General features: G+C 46.4%; 1 protein-coding gene across 2 annotated transcripts in view; it reads left to right on the top strand.

Moving 5' to 3' along the window:
• The window catches only part of tbx15 (T-box transcription factor 15), a 106427-nt gene that overhangs the window by 84964 nt on the left and 5658 nt on the right, over positions 1 to 15805 (top strand). For both annotated transcript variants that reach the window (XM_038801965.1, XM_038801967.1), the window contains one exon: positions 5930 to 6027. In XM_038801965.1, the coding sequence (XP_038657893.1) occupies positions 5930 to 6027 (98 nt within the window). The remainder of the gene's footprint in view (positions 1 to 5929; positions 6028 to 15805) is intronic.

The following is a 15805-nucleotide window of genomic DNA, read 5'->3' as shown; positions in this document are numbered from 1 at the left end:
GCAGGTTAGATGGATTGCCCTTGCTAAATTGCTCCTTAGTATCCAGAGTTGAGCAGGTTGGGTGGGGGATTAAGGGTAAAGGGCAGGTGAGTGGGCCTTATTGCTCGCTCAGAGGGTCAGTACAGACACAGTGGGCCGAATGGTCTTCTTCTGCACTGTAAATTCTATGATTCTATGATTCTGTCTCTCTATGTCTCTCTCTCTCGTGAGTTGCTGTGGAAAGGTGTACAAACTATAACTTCATATTTCAATAGGTTTCTGTTTGACTTTCTTACTGATGGAAGCCAGATAGGTCAGTCTGTAATGGAGATTTTTTACTATGACCTCACCATCCTCTATTCCAAAACATTTTGTTTCACTTTAAAGGAGACATTTTAAAACATAACCATCTTGTACAGTTCAGTGTTAGTAATCCTTGCCATGTTTGACAATTTTTTGCCATGTCAATGACTCCCATTTCTGCTATTTTATGCAGTGATGATTAGCTGCAAGCTATGTTATTGTCTATAACAAATAGTCATTTCATTCTACTAAAACTATTGTAATTTCTCTCAGGCTATTCAATATTGCACTGTAAATTTGGCTATCTCTTTCATTTAATGTAAGATGGTTGATTCATTATTACAAACCCATTTCTCTTCCCACACCTAGTGGTATACTCTGTCTGTTTCTATGGTTAGTACTTCCTGGAACAAGTCACTAGTCTGCTGATAGGGGCTTATAGCTTTTTACATAAAGCATGGCTGATCAGGAGTCTCTTCCGCTCTTACCGCCTAAGATTGAACTGTTTGGAGGGATTTGCAGGTTGACACTCAACCTGTTTGGCCACATTATGAATGCACCTTTCTTGTACATCAAGTCCTGGAGGTGGGACCAGAACCCAGAGCTTTGGGCTCCCACTGGATATCTGGAGTGCACAACAACCATGCTGCTAGCCAACCCAACTACAATTCCATATGACCTGAGGTGTTTGCAAAAGCAACACACACACTATAGAAAAACAGTGATGGATGGTTTCCCTAATTGGACAGAGCTTCAGTAGAATAGATGGTGATGGAAGTAAAACTACATGCTGAATGAGAACTTGCAAACACCTAATACAGCAGAGGGAATACAGAAATCCTCTGAGTCTGGTCTGGTGAAATATAAGAATTAGACTGAATTAGATTAAATGCAGATTGATTAAAGAAGCAGAATAATAGGAATCATGAATGATTTAGCACAGGGCTAAATAGCTTGCTTTTAAAGCAGACCAAGGCAGGCCAGCAGCACGGTTCAATTCCGTACCAGCCTCCCCGAACAGGCGCCGGAATATGACGACTAGGGGCCTTTCACAGTAACTTCATTTGAAGCCTACTTGTGACAATAAGCGATTTTCATTTCATTTCATTTCATGAATGCAACCATTTTCTATATGGATGGGCTTGACATAACTTTTTTAAAAATATTTTGTTTTAAGGAGCAATTTAGCGTGGCCAATCCACCATCTCTGTACGTTGGGTTGTGGGAGTGAGACCCACGCAGACACAGGGAGAATGTGCAAACTGCACATGGATAGTGACCCGGCACTGGGATAGCAGGAGGCTAACCACTGCGCCACCATGTCGGCCGGGCTTGATATAACTTCATGTAGAAACTCAATGTTATATACAGCATTGACATCTTGAACTGCACACACAAAAACTATACAGTCTACATCTGGAGATGCGATGATGTGTCTTCCATTAGCGCACATAATTATGCTTCTATAATTACCTCACTGTTTCAGGTGAATGTCAGATGAACAGAGAAAGGGTAGGAAGAAGGACTAGCTAAAAGGTTGGGAGAAATGTATCACAATGCATAGTGAGTATTCTGCAGAATCTGAGAGATGTGAAGGATGAAAGGGAAAACTGATGTTTGAGGATAGATGTAAAAATACTTTATTCTTTAAATTTGCCTATTCCCTTTCTTGTTTTCTTGGGATTTGTTTTGTTACTACATCTCCATGGTGACATATTTCCAGTCCATGCTTACTATTGGATACATTGCCTCAGAAAGAGTTACCAACATAATGTGCCCCGGCTGGGTTTGATTGTGTGGGTGAGGTGTGCATGAAACAGATGCGATGGAATAATCACAAGCATGGGTTAGCAATGGCACTTTCTTCTTCTGCCAGCACCAGGTTTACTTATAGTGTGAACTGTCTACTTATGCACTCCCGCTTAGATATACCCACACAGAATCCCAGTATCCACCAGCCTGCTTGCTCAATACAAAATTTAAAAAAAAATTTAGAGTGCCCAATTATTTTTTTCCAATTAAGGGGCAATTTAGCATGGCCAATCCACTTAACCTGTACATTTTTGGGTTGTGGTAGTGAAACCCACGCAGACATGGGGAGAATGTGTAAACTCCACATGGACAGTGACCCAGGGCCGGGCTTCGAACCCGGGTCATCAGTGTCGCAGTCCCAGTGCTAACCACTGCGCCACATGCCGCCCCTCCTCAATACAAAATAAAGTATTGCAACATTTGCAACTAACATTTTTCTCCAGACTCTTCTTTCAACTTCATTTAAACCTCTCCTGCAAAATCACCTGGCCTTATCACCTGATTGCTTTTATGCTGAACAGTCTTCTCTGCCCTCTTTTGTATCTTTCTTGACTGTTAATAAACTGAAAGTAACAGGGTAGTTGTTATGGGAGACTTTAACTTTCCTAATATTGACTGGAAAAGATATAGTTCGAGTACATTGGATGGGTCGTTCTTTGTACAATGTGTGCAGGAGGGTTTTCTGACACAATATGTTGACAGGCCAACAAGAGGTGAGGCCACTTTGGATTTGGTTTTGGGTAATGAGCCAGGCCAGGTGTTAGATCTGGAGGTAGGTGAACACTTTGGAGACAGTGTCCACAATTCGGTGACCTTTACATTAGTGATGGAAAGGGATAAGTATACCCCGCAGGGCAAGAGTTATAGCTGGGGGAAGGGCAATTATGATGCCATTAGACATGACTTAGGATGTGTAGGTTGGAGAAGTAGGCTGCAAGGGTTGGGCACACTGGATATGTGGAGCTTGTTCAAGGAACAGCTATTGCGTGTTCTTGATCAGTACGTACCAGTCAGACAGGGAGGAAAGGGTAGAGCGAGGGAACCGTGGTTTACCAAAGAAGTGGAATCTCTTGTTAAGAGGAAAAAGGAGGCCTATGTGAAGATGAGGCGTGAAGTCTCAGTTGGGGCGCTTGATAGTTACAGGGAAGCGAGGAAGGATCTAAAGAGAGAGCTAAGACGAGCAAGGAGGGGACATGAGAAGTCTTTGGCAGGTAGTATCAAGGAAAACCCAAAAGCTTTCTATAGGTATGTCAGGAATAAAAGAATGACTAGGGTAAGAGTAGGGCCAGTCAAGGACAGTGGTGGGAAGTTGTGTGTGGAGGCTGAGGAGATAAGCGAGATACTAAATGAATACTTTTCGTCAGTATTCACTCAAGAAAAAGATAATATTGTGGAGGAGAATGCTGAGACCCAGGCTATTAGAATAGATGGCATTGAGGTGCGTAGGGAAGAAGTGTTGGCAATTCTGGACAAGGTGAAAATAGATAAGTCCACGGGGCCTGATGGGATTTATCCTAGGATTCTCTGGGAAGCCAGGGATGAGATTGCTGAGCCTTTAGCTTTGATTTTTAGGTCATCATTGGCTACAGGAATAGTGCCAGAGGACTGGAGGATAGCAAATGTGGTCCCTTTGTTCAAGAAGGGGAGTAGAGATAACCCCGGTAACTATAGGCCGGTGAGACTAACATCTGTGGTGGGTAAAGTCTTGGAGAGGATTATAAAAGATACGATTTATAATCATCTAGATAGGAATAATATGATTAGGGATAGTCAGCATGGTTTTGTGAAGGGTAGGTCATGCCTCACAAACCTTATCGAGTTCTTTGAGAAGGTGACTGAACAGGTGGACGAGGGTAAAGGAGTTGATGTGGTGTATATGGATTTCAGTAAAGCGTTTGATAAGGTTCCCCACGGTCGTCTATTGCAGAAAATACGGAGGCTGGGGATTGAGGGTGATTTAGAGATGTGGATCAGAAATTGGCTAGTTGAAAGAAGACAGAGAGTTGTGGTTGATGGGAAATGTTCAGAATGGAGTTCAGTTACGAGTGGCGTACCACAAGGATCTGTTCTGGGGCCGTTGCTGTTTGTCATTTTTATAAATGACCTAGAGGAGGGCGCAGAAGGATGGGTAAGTAAATTTGCAGACGACACTAAAGTCGGTGGAGTTGTAGACAGTGCGGAAGGATGTTGCAGGTTACAGAGGGACATAGATAAGCTGCAGAGCTGGGCTGAGAGGTGGCAAATGGAGTTTAATGTGGAGAAGTGTGAGGTGATTCACTTTGGAAAGAATAACAGGAATAAGGAATATTTGGCTAATGGTAAAATTCTTGGTAGTGTGGATGAGCAGAGGGATCTCGGTGTCCATGTACATAGATCCCTGAAAGTTGCCACCCAGGTTGATAGGGTTGTGAAGAAGGCCTATGGTGTGATGGCCTTTATTGGTAGAGGGATTGAGTTCCGGAGCCATGAGGTCATGTTGCAGTTGTACAAAACTCTAGTACGGCCGCATTTGGAGTATTGCGTACAGTTCTGGTCGCCTCATTATAGGAAGGATGTGGAAGCTTTGGAACGGGTGCAGAGGAGATTTACCAGGATGTTGCCTGGTATGGAGGGAAAATCTTATGAGGAATGGCTGATGGACTTGAGGTTGTTTTCGTTAGAGAGAAGAAGGTTAAGAGGTGACCTAATAGAGGCATACAAAATGATCAGAGGGTTAGATAGGGTGGACAGCGAGAGCCTTCTCCCGCGGATGGAGGTGGCTAGCACGAGGGGACATAGCCTTAAATTGAGGGGTAATAGATATAGGACAGAGGTCAGAGGTGGGTTTTTTACGCAAAGAGTGGTGAGGTCGTGGAATGCCCTACCTGCAACAGTAGTGAACTCGCCAACATTGAGGGCATTTAAAAGTTTATTGGATAAGCATATGGATGATAAGGGCATAGTGTAGGTTAGATGGCCTTTAGTTTTTTCCATGTCGGTGCAACATTGAGGGCCGAAGGGCCTGTACTGCGCTGTATCGTTCTATGTTCTATGTTCTAATCTTATCCCCCTGCTTTTTTTACATCTACCTCTTATTATTTTTTTACACCTCTATGGTTCTATAGAATTCTCGCTATGCATTGTTACAACTTTCTCCCAATCCTTTATCCAATATCTAGTCCAATATTTGGACTAGAAGACCCATCTGTCCACTGTATAACTTGTTGCGTTTCTACTACTCCTGGTTATTGATCAGAACCTTCAAAATTCTGTCGTGAAACTCATCAAGGTTTCTTCTCCCATTGCTTGTAATTTATTCCATATACTTAGAAAAGTTACTTCCGCATTTCTTATTTTCTTTTATTGCATGGCCAGAGATTTACAAAAGAAGTAGGAGGGCAGAAGTAATTCATGGACAGTAAATGTGTGAAAAGTGACATCAACATCAGTTATCATTCTGAACTTAATGACAATGAGGCCATTAAATGAAATTCCTGACTATTTTACAGAGGTACCTCTTTGGATTAAACATCAACTAAAGCAGTGTGATAACCTATAAGCCTGAAATATTTAAAGAAACACTTTTATGAAATAAGGTAAAGTTGGCAAAATTAAACAACACATCTCCTCACATCCGAAGGATTTAGAATAGCTAAGGTTCAAAATAAGGATTTCCAGCCCATAAAATTATCTGGTTAAGGGGTTAAGAATAGATTTTGTGGAAAATGTTGGAACATAAATCTGACTGGAGCAGTGTGAGAAAAAAAATGCACCAGCTGGAAACAGGAAAATGGGGAGATTGATGTGTGTTGAAGTTATACACAGTGATATTTCCTCTTTGCTTTCTTTTGCGCAGAACTGGCTTAGAAGCCATCATGGAGACATATGCCTTCTGGAGACCTCCTGTTCGGACCCTCACGTTTGAGGATTTTACCAACATGCAAAAACAACAAGGTAATGTTTCCTGTATTTTTAGTCCCCCACCTCCTGTACAAGCTACAGAATTCCTCATGACATTGTCACAGTCACTCTTTGGTTAGCTCTTAAAAACAAGAAGCTGAAGTCATATAGCACTGTTAATGTAATAACACAGTCCAAGGTGCTTCACAGAAGCAACATTAAACAAAAAGTGCCACTGAGCCACATAGGCAATATTAGGACAGATGGTCTAAAGCTTGGTTAAAGAGCTGAGTTTTAAGGATCATCTTAAAGGAGGACAAAGTGGTGCAGAGGCCCAGAGAGGGCATTCCAGAACTTAGGGTCTTGGCAGGTGAAAGAATGGCCGTCAAAGGTGGAGCAAGATTCGGGATGCTTAAGGGACCAGCATTTGAGGGAAGAATGTTTCATGGAGGGTTGTAGGAGGTTGCAGAGATAGGGAGGGATGAGACCCTGGAGGGATTTGAAAACAAGGAATAGAATTTTAAAGTAAATACGTTACTTAACTGGGAACCAACATAGGTCAGTGAGCATCAGGGTGAAGGGTGAACAGTATTTGGTATGAGTTGTATCGCTTCTCGGCCTTTTGGTTAAGATGAGCGTGAGGTCAGGTGTAATGCCTGGATTTGGTATGTCTCTCTGGTGGAGACCATAAATTGGATTCAATTTGAATTGGTTTTTGGAGCAGGCAAGGAGATGGATTGGATTAGATTAGATTTGTTTATTGTCACGTGTACCAAGGTACAGTAAATTTTCTGCGAGCAGCTCAACAGATCATTAAGTGCATGAAAAGAAAAGGAAATAAAAGAAAATACATAATAGGGCAGCATAAGGTACACAATGTAACTACATAACACTGGCAATGGGTGAAGCAGACAGGGGTGTAGTGTTAATCAGGTCAGTCCATAAGAGTGTCGTTTAGGAGTCTGGCAACAGCGGGGAAGAAGCTTTTTTTAAGTCTGTTCGTGTGTGTTCTCAGACTCCTGCCCGATGGGAGAAGTTGGAAGAGTGATTATGCTGCCTGTTTTCCCCAGGCAGCGGGAGGTGTAGATGGAGTCAATGGATTGGAGGCAGGTTTGTGTGATGGACTGGGCTGTGTTCATGACTCTCTGAAGTTTCTTGCGGTCTTGGGCCAAACAGTTGCCAATCCAGGCTGTGATGCAGCCCGATAGGATGCTTTCTGTAGTGCATCTGTAAAAGTTGGCAAGAGTTAATGCGGGATGCCAAATTTCCTTAGTTTCCTGAGGAAGTATAGGCGCTGTTGTGCTTTCTTGGTGGTAGCGTCGATATGGGTGGACCAGGATAGATTTTTGGAGATGTGTACGCCTAGGAATTTGAAACTGCTAACCATCTCCACCTCGGCCCGGTTGATGCTGACAGGGGTGTGTACAGTACTTTGCTTCCTGAAGTCAATGACCAGCTCTTTAGTTTTTCTGGCATTGAGGGAGAGATTGTTGTCTTTTAGGATTAGGGTTTTACCCCTGTCCACTCTGTGCTTTGGCTGTAACTCTGATAAAGGAATAAAAGAAAATTGGTATGAGTTGGGACACGGGCAGGAGAATTCTTGATGACCTCAGGTTTACGGTGAGGCCAGCCATGAGTGTATTAGAACACTCAAGTCTAGAGGTAAAGTTACAGATGAGGATTTCAGCAGAAAATGAGCTGAGGAAGGGGTGGAGTCAGATGTTAGAAAGGTGGAAATGTGTGGACTTAATTGTGCTATTAACATGTAGTTGGAAGCTCATACAATGGGCTGTCTGGTTCAGTCTCAGGCAATTTCCAGGAAGAGGGATGGGGTTTCCAGGAGAGGGTAGACTTTGGCGGACCTGCAGGATCCCACTAGCGGATGATGTCACTGAGCGGCAGAATGTAGATGTGAACTAGGAGGAGGCCCAAGGATGGATTCATGAAAGTCAACAGAATGTGTGATCTGGAAATTTTACATTTACCAACACTCACCAATACTCTTTTCTTATCAAAACATTTAATCAAGTAGTTAAACATGATTTACCTTCAACAAATATGTGCTGGTTTTCCTTAATAAATCCTCAATTGTTGAAGTGACTGATTGAGTGCCATTTAACTAACATTTTTCTAAATTTTGGGCGGGTTTGGCGGGGTGATTCCCGCTGGCTTTTTGGGTAAGATCCACACTGGTATTCATCCATACCTAGGGCACAATTTAATGGAAATGAAACAGTCCTGTGTCGAGCTCGTTTAGCAAGGTGTTTCCCATCGCTGGCAGCGCTGAGAATGATTCCGCTATTAAATGGGACTCTGTTTCATTTCAAGGCCTCAGCAAGGAACACCGCTGAGGCGGCACCTAGTCCCATTTCCTGCGCTAATGAGCCCTGCTCGCCAGTGCAGGAATAGATCGGGGCACTATTTTTAAAAGGCGTCTCCGATCTCTAGACCCCCCACCGTGGCCTCCAGACCCCCCCTAATGCCCCAAATGAGAGGGTTATTGAGCCCCCATATCCCATAAGGCCACGGCAGGCCCAGGCCCGATCCCCCGCTCATGCAAAATGCTAGCCTGGCATTTTGGCACCTCTGTTAATGCCAACATGCCTACTGGCATCAGCAGTGCCAGGGTACCACTCTGCCCAGAGGCCAACCACCCAGGGACCTCAGAATGCCTGGAAGAACCCCCAAGTGCTGTTCCGTCTGGTCCACGTTGGTGGAGTCCAGTGCTAAACAGCACGTGTTCAGGATCTCCGAGGTGCAGGGGTTAGATCCCAAGGCTTGGATAACTCCGCTGAGAACATATTAAATTGAACCTGACTATACTTGAACATTCAAATCTGGGTCCCATTCATCATGGGTGGGATCCAGATCGCAACATCTCACGAGATCCCGTTAGATCTCGCGAGGCATGACAAGCCGGGTAAACCTCATTAGATCAGATTTACTGGCCGTGTCACATCCCAAGTTGGGTTCGGCCATTAGATCGCGCCCTTAAGTCATTTTCTTCGGCTTTGGGGAGTTTCTCCCTGGTCTGGCCCACACTTAGAAATTCTTTCATCACTGGGGAGCCATTTTGAAAGGGTGGACCAATCTATAAATGAGCTTGAGAGTCTCCCACACCATCCACTCTCGAGCAGTGTCACCCCCTGCTCAAATAGACATTATCCCCCCTCCCAAGTGAGGACATCTTGCTATAGGATTGCTTAGGGCCCCCCATTTTCAGGACTCCTCACGCCCTTTTGGAACCCTCCCCTTTATGGACCCACACACCTCACCTCCCAGACTTTATAAGCCCCCTTCATATCCACACTTCACTCCCCACCCTCCATCTCCCTCCTTTCATGAGCATGGCCCCCTCAGGCTCCGACCCTTGGCAGTGCCAACCTGGCACCCAAGTACCCCGGCATTGTTACCCTTCTGGCCTGGCAATGCCACCCAGGCAGCCTGCCAGTGTCAGGATGGCAGTGCCAAGGTGCCTGGTTGGCAGCACCAAGGTGACCGGTGCAAAGTGGAATACTAAGGTGCCACTTTTCCTGTTCCCAACCATCCAGGGGTTTAAAGTGGCCTGGGAAACCCCCAGGCGCTATTAGTGCTAAATAGCGTCCAGTCGAGGCCTCGCTGGGGACGCCGTTAGTTCCCGGGAGCCGGGAGAATCCCATTGGCTCATTTAAATATGCTGATCTGGAATGGAATGTCTTGCGAGGTTTGGTTGAATCTCGTCAGACGTCTCGAGCGCCGCACATCTCGCGAGAGGCCGCTCGTGAGATTCAATGGCCTCGTCGCGCCGACAAGTCGGGGGCGACGAGGCCGGTAAATCATGCCCTTAATTTCTCTCCAGAATATTTGTTTCTAAAAGCTTTCTCACCACTGAAGTCAAACTGACTGGCCTGTAATTGTTGGGTTTATCCGTCTGTGCTCTTTTGAATAAGGATGTAACATTTGCAAATACAGTCAGATTTTCTAATATATCCCGTTTATCAATTTGTGGCCCATCTCGCCTCTCAACTACAAGCTGCCAGAGGAGGTGGTGGAAGCAGGTACGATAGTGACGTTTAAGGGGTGTCTTGAATAGGTTGGGAACAGAGTGATACAAACCCTGGAAGTGTAGAAAGCTTTAGGTTAGATGGACAGCATGGTCTGCGCAGGTTTGGAGGGCTGAAGGGCCTGTTCCTGTGCTGTACTTTTCTTTCTTCTTTTTACCACTTCCTTCAATGTTAATTCAGTAAAGACAAATGCATAATTCTCATCCGTGCGAGGCGGTGATGAAGTGGTAATGTCCCTGGTTTCTGTCCCCGCGCAAGATTACATAGAAGCTGAAGGTTTCAAATATTAGATTGCCCTGGGCCTTGAATTGCAAATTTAGAAACTTGGCAAATAAGCATTAAAACCAATGGACACATCTGCCAGTTGCAATAAATGGTCTGTGACAAATTGGACCAAAATAGAATCTTCCAAGTGTACAAAGTGGCAATAAACAGCACTCAGTTTTATTAATCTCCATCACTTAACAAATCATCTCAGGCTGTCCATGTGTTTAATTAGAAGGTGCCTCTCTCAGCTTCGAAAAAGTACAAATGAAATCGCAGCTTCATCTGGAAGGAGAGACTGGGTCTTTGAACAGACAGAAGAGGGGAGGCAAAAGGACACTTATTGCACCTCCTGCAAATGCATGGGAAGGTGAAGCAGCAAATTACATGTACTTTTACAAGTTAGTATACTGTGTTTGCTGCTCACAATGAGGTCTCCTCTACGCTGAGGAGATCAAACGTAGACTGGATGACCACCTTGTGGAATACCCTCGCTCAGTCTGCAAGTATGACCCTGACCTTTTGTTCACTTGCTATTTTAATCCACCATCTTGCTCTCTTGCTCATATTTCTGTCCTCGACCTGCGCCGCAGTGTTCCAGTGAAGCTCAATGCCAGCTAGAGAAACAACACCGCATCTTCCGACAACCTACTGGGCTCAACATTGAATTCAACAACTTCAACCCATGAACTCTGTACTCCATTTTGATTTTGATTTTGCCTAAAGAGCTAGTCTATATCTTGTTTTCATGTTTTTTGCTTTCAGACAGAGCAATCCAGTATTCTGCACGCACTCTGGGCCATTTATTTGTTTCTTTACTACAACCATTACCATTCCGTTTTGTTCCAGGACATGGTGGTTATTAAATCTCTCCTGCTCTTAAACCTATTCCAGACTTTCTATTTTGTTCTACCTCCCTGTCTCGTCTTTCAACAGTATAAAAGCCATCATAATTCCACCTCTTTTCATTTCCGAAGAAGTCATATTTGACTCAAAACATTAGCTTTGTTTCTGTCTCCACAAATGCTGCCAGACCTGCTGTTTTTTCCCCCAGCATTTTCTGTTTTTATTCTATTTTTCCCTTGCTTTGAGGTCCATTGCCAACATTTTGGAAAGATGCTGTACCGCCAGCATGAGAGTTAAATGCTCAATCCTATTGTGGCCAGCAAATCTGAAAAGCAGACTGAATAACTCAGCATCCTGTCCACCTGAAAGAGAAGTATGTATTGCGACTGCTAGGCTAGGCTGCCATGGTTGTATTCGTGATTATACTAAGGTATATTCTACTGTTAACATACTGAAGTGAATTTTATTTCTCCTTTTAACTTTGAAACGATTTGTCCTCTCTGACCCACACACAATTCACCAGCTGAGAGATGAGGTGATGTGACCATCAATTCACTCGGAACACGATTGGAAGTAAACTGTGGTTTTAATAGTCTTACAACTGAGCCTGCCTGCGACCAGAAGAACTGAGGGCAGGCTCACACGGCTGCAGCACTTTATACTTCCGGTAGTGGGAGGGGCCATGGGCAGAGCCATGGGAGGAGCCCTGTACAAGCGCCTCATCTCCCCCTATGGGCAGAGCCGCGCAACGGCTCACAGGCAGAGCCCACAAGGACATAATACTATACAATACAATACAGTGTGAATTACATTCACCACATTCACCCCCTGTAAAAAAATCAAGTCCGGCAGGGGTTACGGGTCTACACGTTGAGCCGGTCCGGTGGCCGAGTTGTCCTTTGGGATCGGCGGAGCACCGGGGTTGCAGCCTCTTCGGGTGGCTGGGTGGTGACGGTTGGTGTGGGTATGAGGGTGGACTCCAGGGGTGATTCGATCCGAGCTTCATTCCTGACCGGTGCGACGGGCAAAGGGGGCGCAGGAAACCTATAGGCGCTAGGGCGCAGAGCATGGGCAGGGAACCTATAGGCGCAGGGGTGCAGGGTGTGGGTTGCCGGGTGGGGTGTAGTGTGAGGGGTACCTCGGCGGTAGTGGTGGTAGTGGTGGATCCTGCAGGCGCCAGATCCCGGAGGGAAATGGTGTCCTGATGGCCGTCGGGGTATTCAATGAAGGCGTAGTGGGGGTTCGAGTAAAGCAGTAGCACCCTCTCTGCTAGCGGGTCCATTTTGTGTGCCCGGACGTGCTTCCGGAGGAGAACCAGGCCCGGTGTCCTCAACCAGGATGGGAGCGAAGCCCCCGTGGTAGTGCCCCTAGGGAAAACAAATAATCGTTCGTGAGGGGTCTGGTTGGTGCGGTGCATAGGAGGGACCTAATTGCATGGAGCGCGTCGGGGAGGACCTCCTGCCAGTGGGGGGTCAGGAGATTCCTGGACCATAGGGCCAGTAGGACGGTCTTCCAGACCGTCGCGTTCTCCCTCTCCACCTGCCCGTTCCCCCTGGGGTTGTAGCTGGAGTCCTGCTCGAGGCAATGCCCTTGTCGAGCACGTACTGACGCAGCTCGTCGCTCATGAAGGACGAACTCCTGTCGCTGTGTGCGTAGCTGGGGAAACCGAACAGGGTGAAGACACTGTGCAGGGCTCTGATGACTGTGTGAGAGGTCATATCTGGGCATGGGATAGCAAACGGGAAACAGGAGAATTCGTCAATGACGTTAAGAAAGTACACATTTCGATTGGTCGAGGCGAGTGGCCCTTTGAAATCGATGCTCAGGTGTTCAAAGGGCCTTTACCAGGTGGAGAGGGGTTGATTTGTAGAGTCGCTAAGCTGCAGATAGTGAGTGGAGGTAGGGGTCCGCCGAAGCGGAGTGTGAGGCTCTTGAGATTACATTGGATATCGAGCCCGAGTAAGAGTGGGGCGCAGAGGTCGGGGAGTATGTACAGCTGGAAATTAGAGTAGCTGGCACCCTGAATAGTTCGGGTCGCGATGGTGCGCCCTTGTATGTGGACCGAGTGCGGGCCCGAGGCGTGGGAGATAGTTTGCCGTGCAGGGAAGATAGGGAGTGAACAGCGTCTTACCAGGTCAGGATGTACGAAGCTCTCGGTGCTCCCGGAGTCGAAGAGGCACGGTGTCCTGTACCCGTTGATTTTAACGGACATCATCGAGCTCTGGAGGTGCTTCGGACGCGACTGGTCCAACGTGACTGCGTTGAGTTGTGGGTAGTCGGCGGCTCGATCAGCAGTGCTGGAGTGGCCCCGTGATGACTGTCCGCTGAGGTTGTAGTCATCGAGGTGAACTTCGGTTGATGGCCAAGATGGCGGCCCCCATTGATCGCACGTGGCAGGTGATGAAGAAGATGGCATCCAAGATGGCCACCCCCGTGGATCGCACGTGGCCGGCGGCGAGGAAGATGGCATCCAAGATGGCGGCCCCCCATGACTTGCACATGGCTGGCTGCGTGGGGGAGGATTGCCAAGATGGCAGTCCCCATGAGTCGCACATGTCAGGCGGAGGCGGAGTTGGCAGACACGCAGCAGCATTACAGGGTCTGCGGGCCTGCGAGTTTGGGGGGCGAGTGCTCTGGACTGTGGGGGAGTTAGAAGGTTTCGATCGGCAGGCATACTCTGGCATAATGTCCTTTTCGACCGCAGCTGCTGCAGGTCGCGTTGCGGGCCAGGCAGTGCTGCCGTGGGTGTTGGGGCTGGCCACAGAAATGGCACGCTAGTGCTCCATAGTGGCCACCCCCGTGGCCGCGTGGGCGGCCACGCGGCGCAGGCCTGGGGCAGTCGCTGGTCGGGGGTCCACGATGGGGTCGCTTGGTCCGCGGGGAATGAGTTTAGACTGCGGAACACGACCTCCATAGTAGTTGCTAGCTCTACCGTGTCCTCCAGGTTCTGGGCCCCTTTCTCGAGTAGTCGCTGGTGCACATAGTTAGACCGGAGCCCCGCAACGTATACGTCACGGACAGCGAGTTCCATATGCTGGGAGGCCGTTACAGCGTGAAAGTCGCAGTCCCGAGCAAGGGCTTTTAAATCGCGCAGGAAGTCCTATAGCGACTCTGCGGGGCGCTGGCGGCGGGTAGTGAAAATGTGCCGCGCGTAGACCTCGTTTATTGGCCGTACGTACAATCGATCGAGCATAGCAAGGGCCTCAGTATAGGAGTTGGTACAATTGAGTTGTGTAGAGATGCGATGGCTCACCCGTGCGTGCAGTAGACTGAGTTTCTGCTCCTCTGTAGTCTCGGAGGTGCTCGATTCAGCTAGGTAGGCCTTGAAACACCAAAGCCAGTGTAGGAAGATTTCCTTCACCTCTGCAGCCTGCGGTTCCAGTTCTAGTCGATCAGGTTTGAGGGCTGATTCCATTGTAGTTTTCTTCAAGTTTTTTAAGACTATTAAATTGATGTGACCATCAATTCACTCGGAACACGATTGGAAATAAACGGTGGTTTTAATAGTCTTACAACTGAGCCTGCCTGCGACCAGAAGAACTGAGGGCAGGCTCACACGGCTGCACCACTTTATACTTCCGGTAGTGGGAGGGGCCATGGGTGGAGCCATGGGTGGAGCCAAGGGTGGAGCCCTGTACAAGCTCCTCATCTCCCCCTATGGTCAGAGCCACACAACGGCTCACAGACAGAGCCCACAAGGACATAATACTATACAATACAATACAGTGTGAATGACATTCACCACATGAGGCAAATCTGCTTCGGGATCTGCATTTTTCACCTGTTTCCCCTTTCACTGGGAAGCTACATCTCCCAGATAATACTACTCATTTTGAACTTTGTACTAACCATTTCATTGGAGGAACTTCCAACTTATCATTAGATGCTGTGGTGCACTGCTAATATCATCTTGCTGGCATTTATTTGCAGATAAATTATTGTTGCATATTGTATTTGAAATTCAGTGTAGGTTATGAAAGAAGCAAAATGTCTTTCTATGATATTTCCAAATGCTTTTTAAAAATAAATTTAGAGTACCCAATTATTTTTTTTTCCAATTAAGGGGCAATTTAGCATGGCCAATCTACCTTACCTGCACATCTTTGAGTTGTGGGGGTGAAACCCACGCAGACACGGGGAGAATGGGCAAACTTAACACAGACAGTGACCCAGGGTCAGGATTCGAACCCGGGTCCTCAGCACCGTAGTCACAGTGCTAACCACTGTGCCATGTGCCACCCTTTCCAAATTCTTAATTGTAATGTTAAAGCCAATTATATATATACTTTTGAATTGATTCAATATGAAATCATTGTATTAAAGTAAAGGAATAAGCAAGCCCCATTCTAATAATAATAATGGACTATTTTGTCCCTTTGCCTAATTGGCAATGGATAAGACTTGTCTTTTCCTCTCATTTAAAACCAATTGAGTATCCTTGTGGATGCCAATTTCATACTGCCCAGAGCAATGCATGGTTTTACTTCTCTCACACTCTCCCATTGTCTTCAATTGGAGACACATTCTAGATGTGTAATAAATCCTCGTTGCTTAAGACAGTCTTTTATGATGTCATAGAAAAGACAGAAACAAAATCAGTGGGAAAATGTTGTACAAGTGCCAGAAGTTGAATAAAATGCAGTTTTCTTTTCAACCATAGATTGGAGTCGATCCAAGTT

The sequence above is a fragment of the Scyliorhinus canicula genome, chromosome 7, assembly GCF_902713615.1.
Source record: "Scyliorhinus canicula chromosome 7, sScyCan1.1, whole genome shotgun sequence".
NCBI classification, from domain to species: domain Eukaryota; kingdom Metazoa; phylum Chordata; class Chondrichthyes; order Carcharhiniformes; family Scyliorhinidae; genus Scyliorhinus; species Scyliorhinus canicula.
This window is presented reverse-complemented; position numbering and strand designations above follow the sequence as displayed.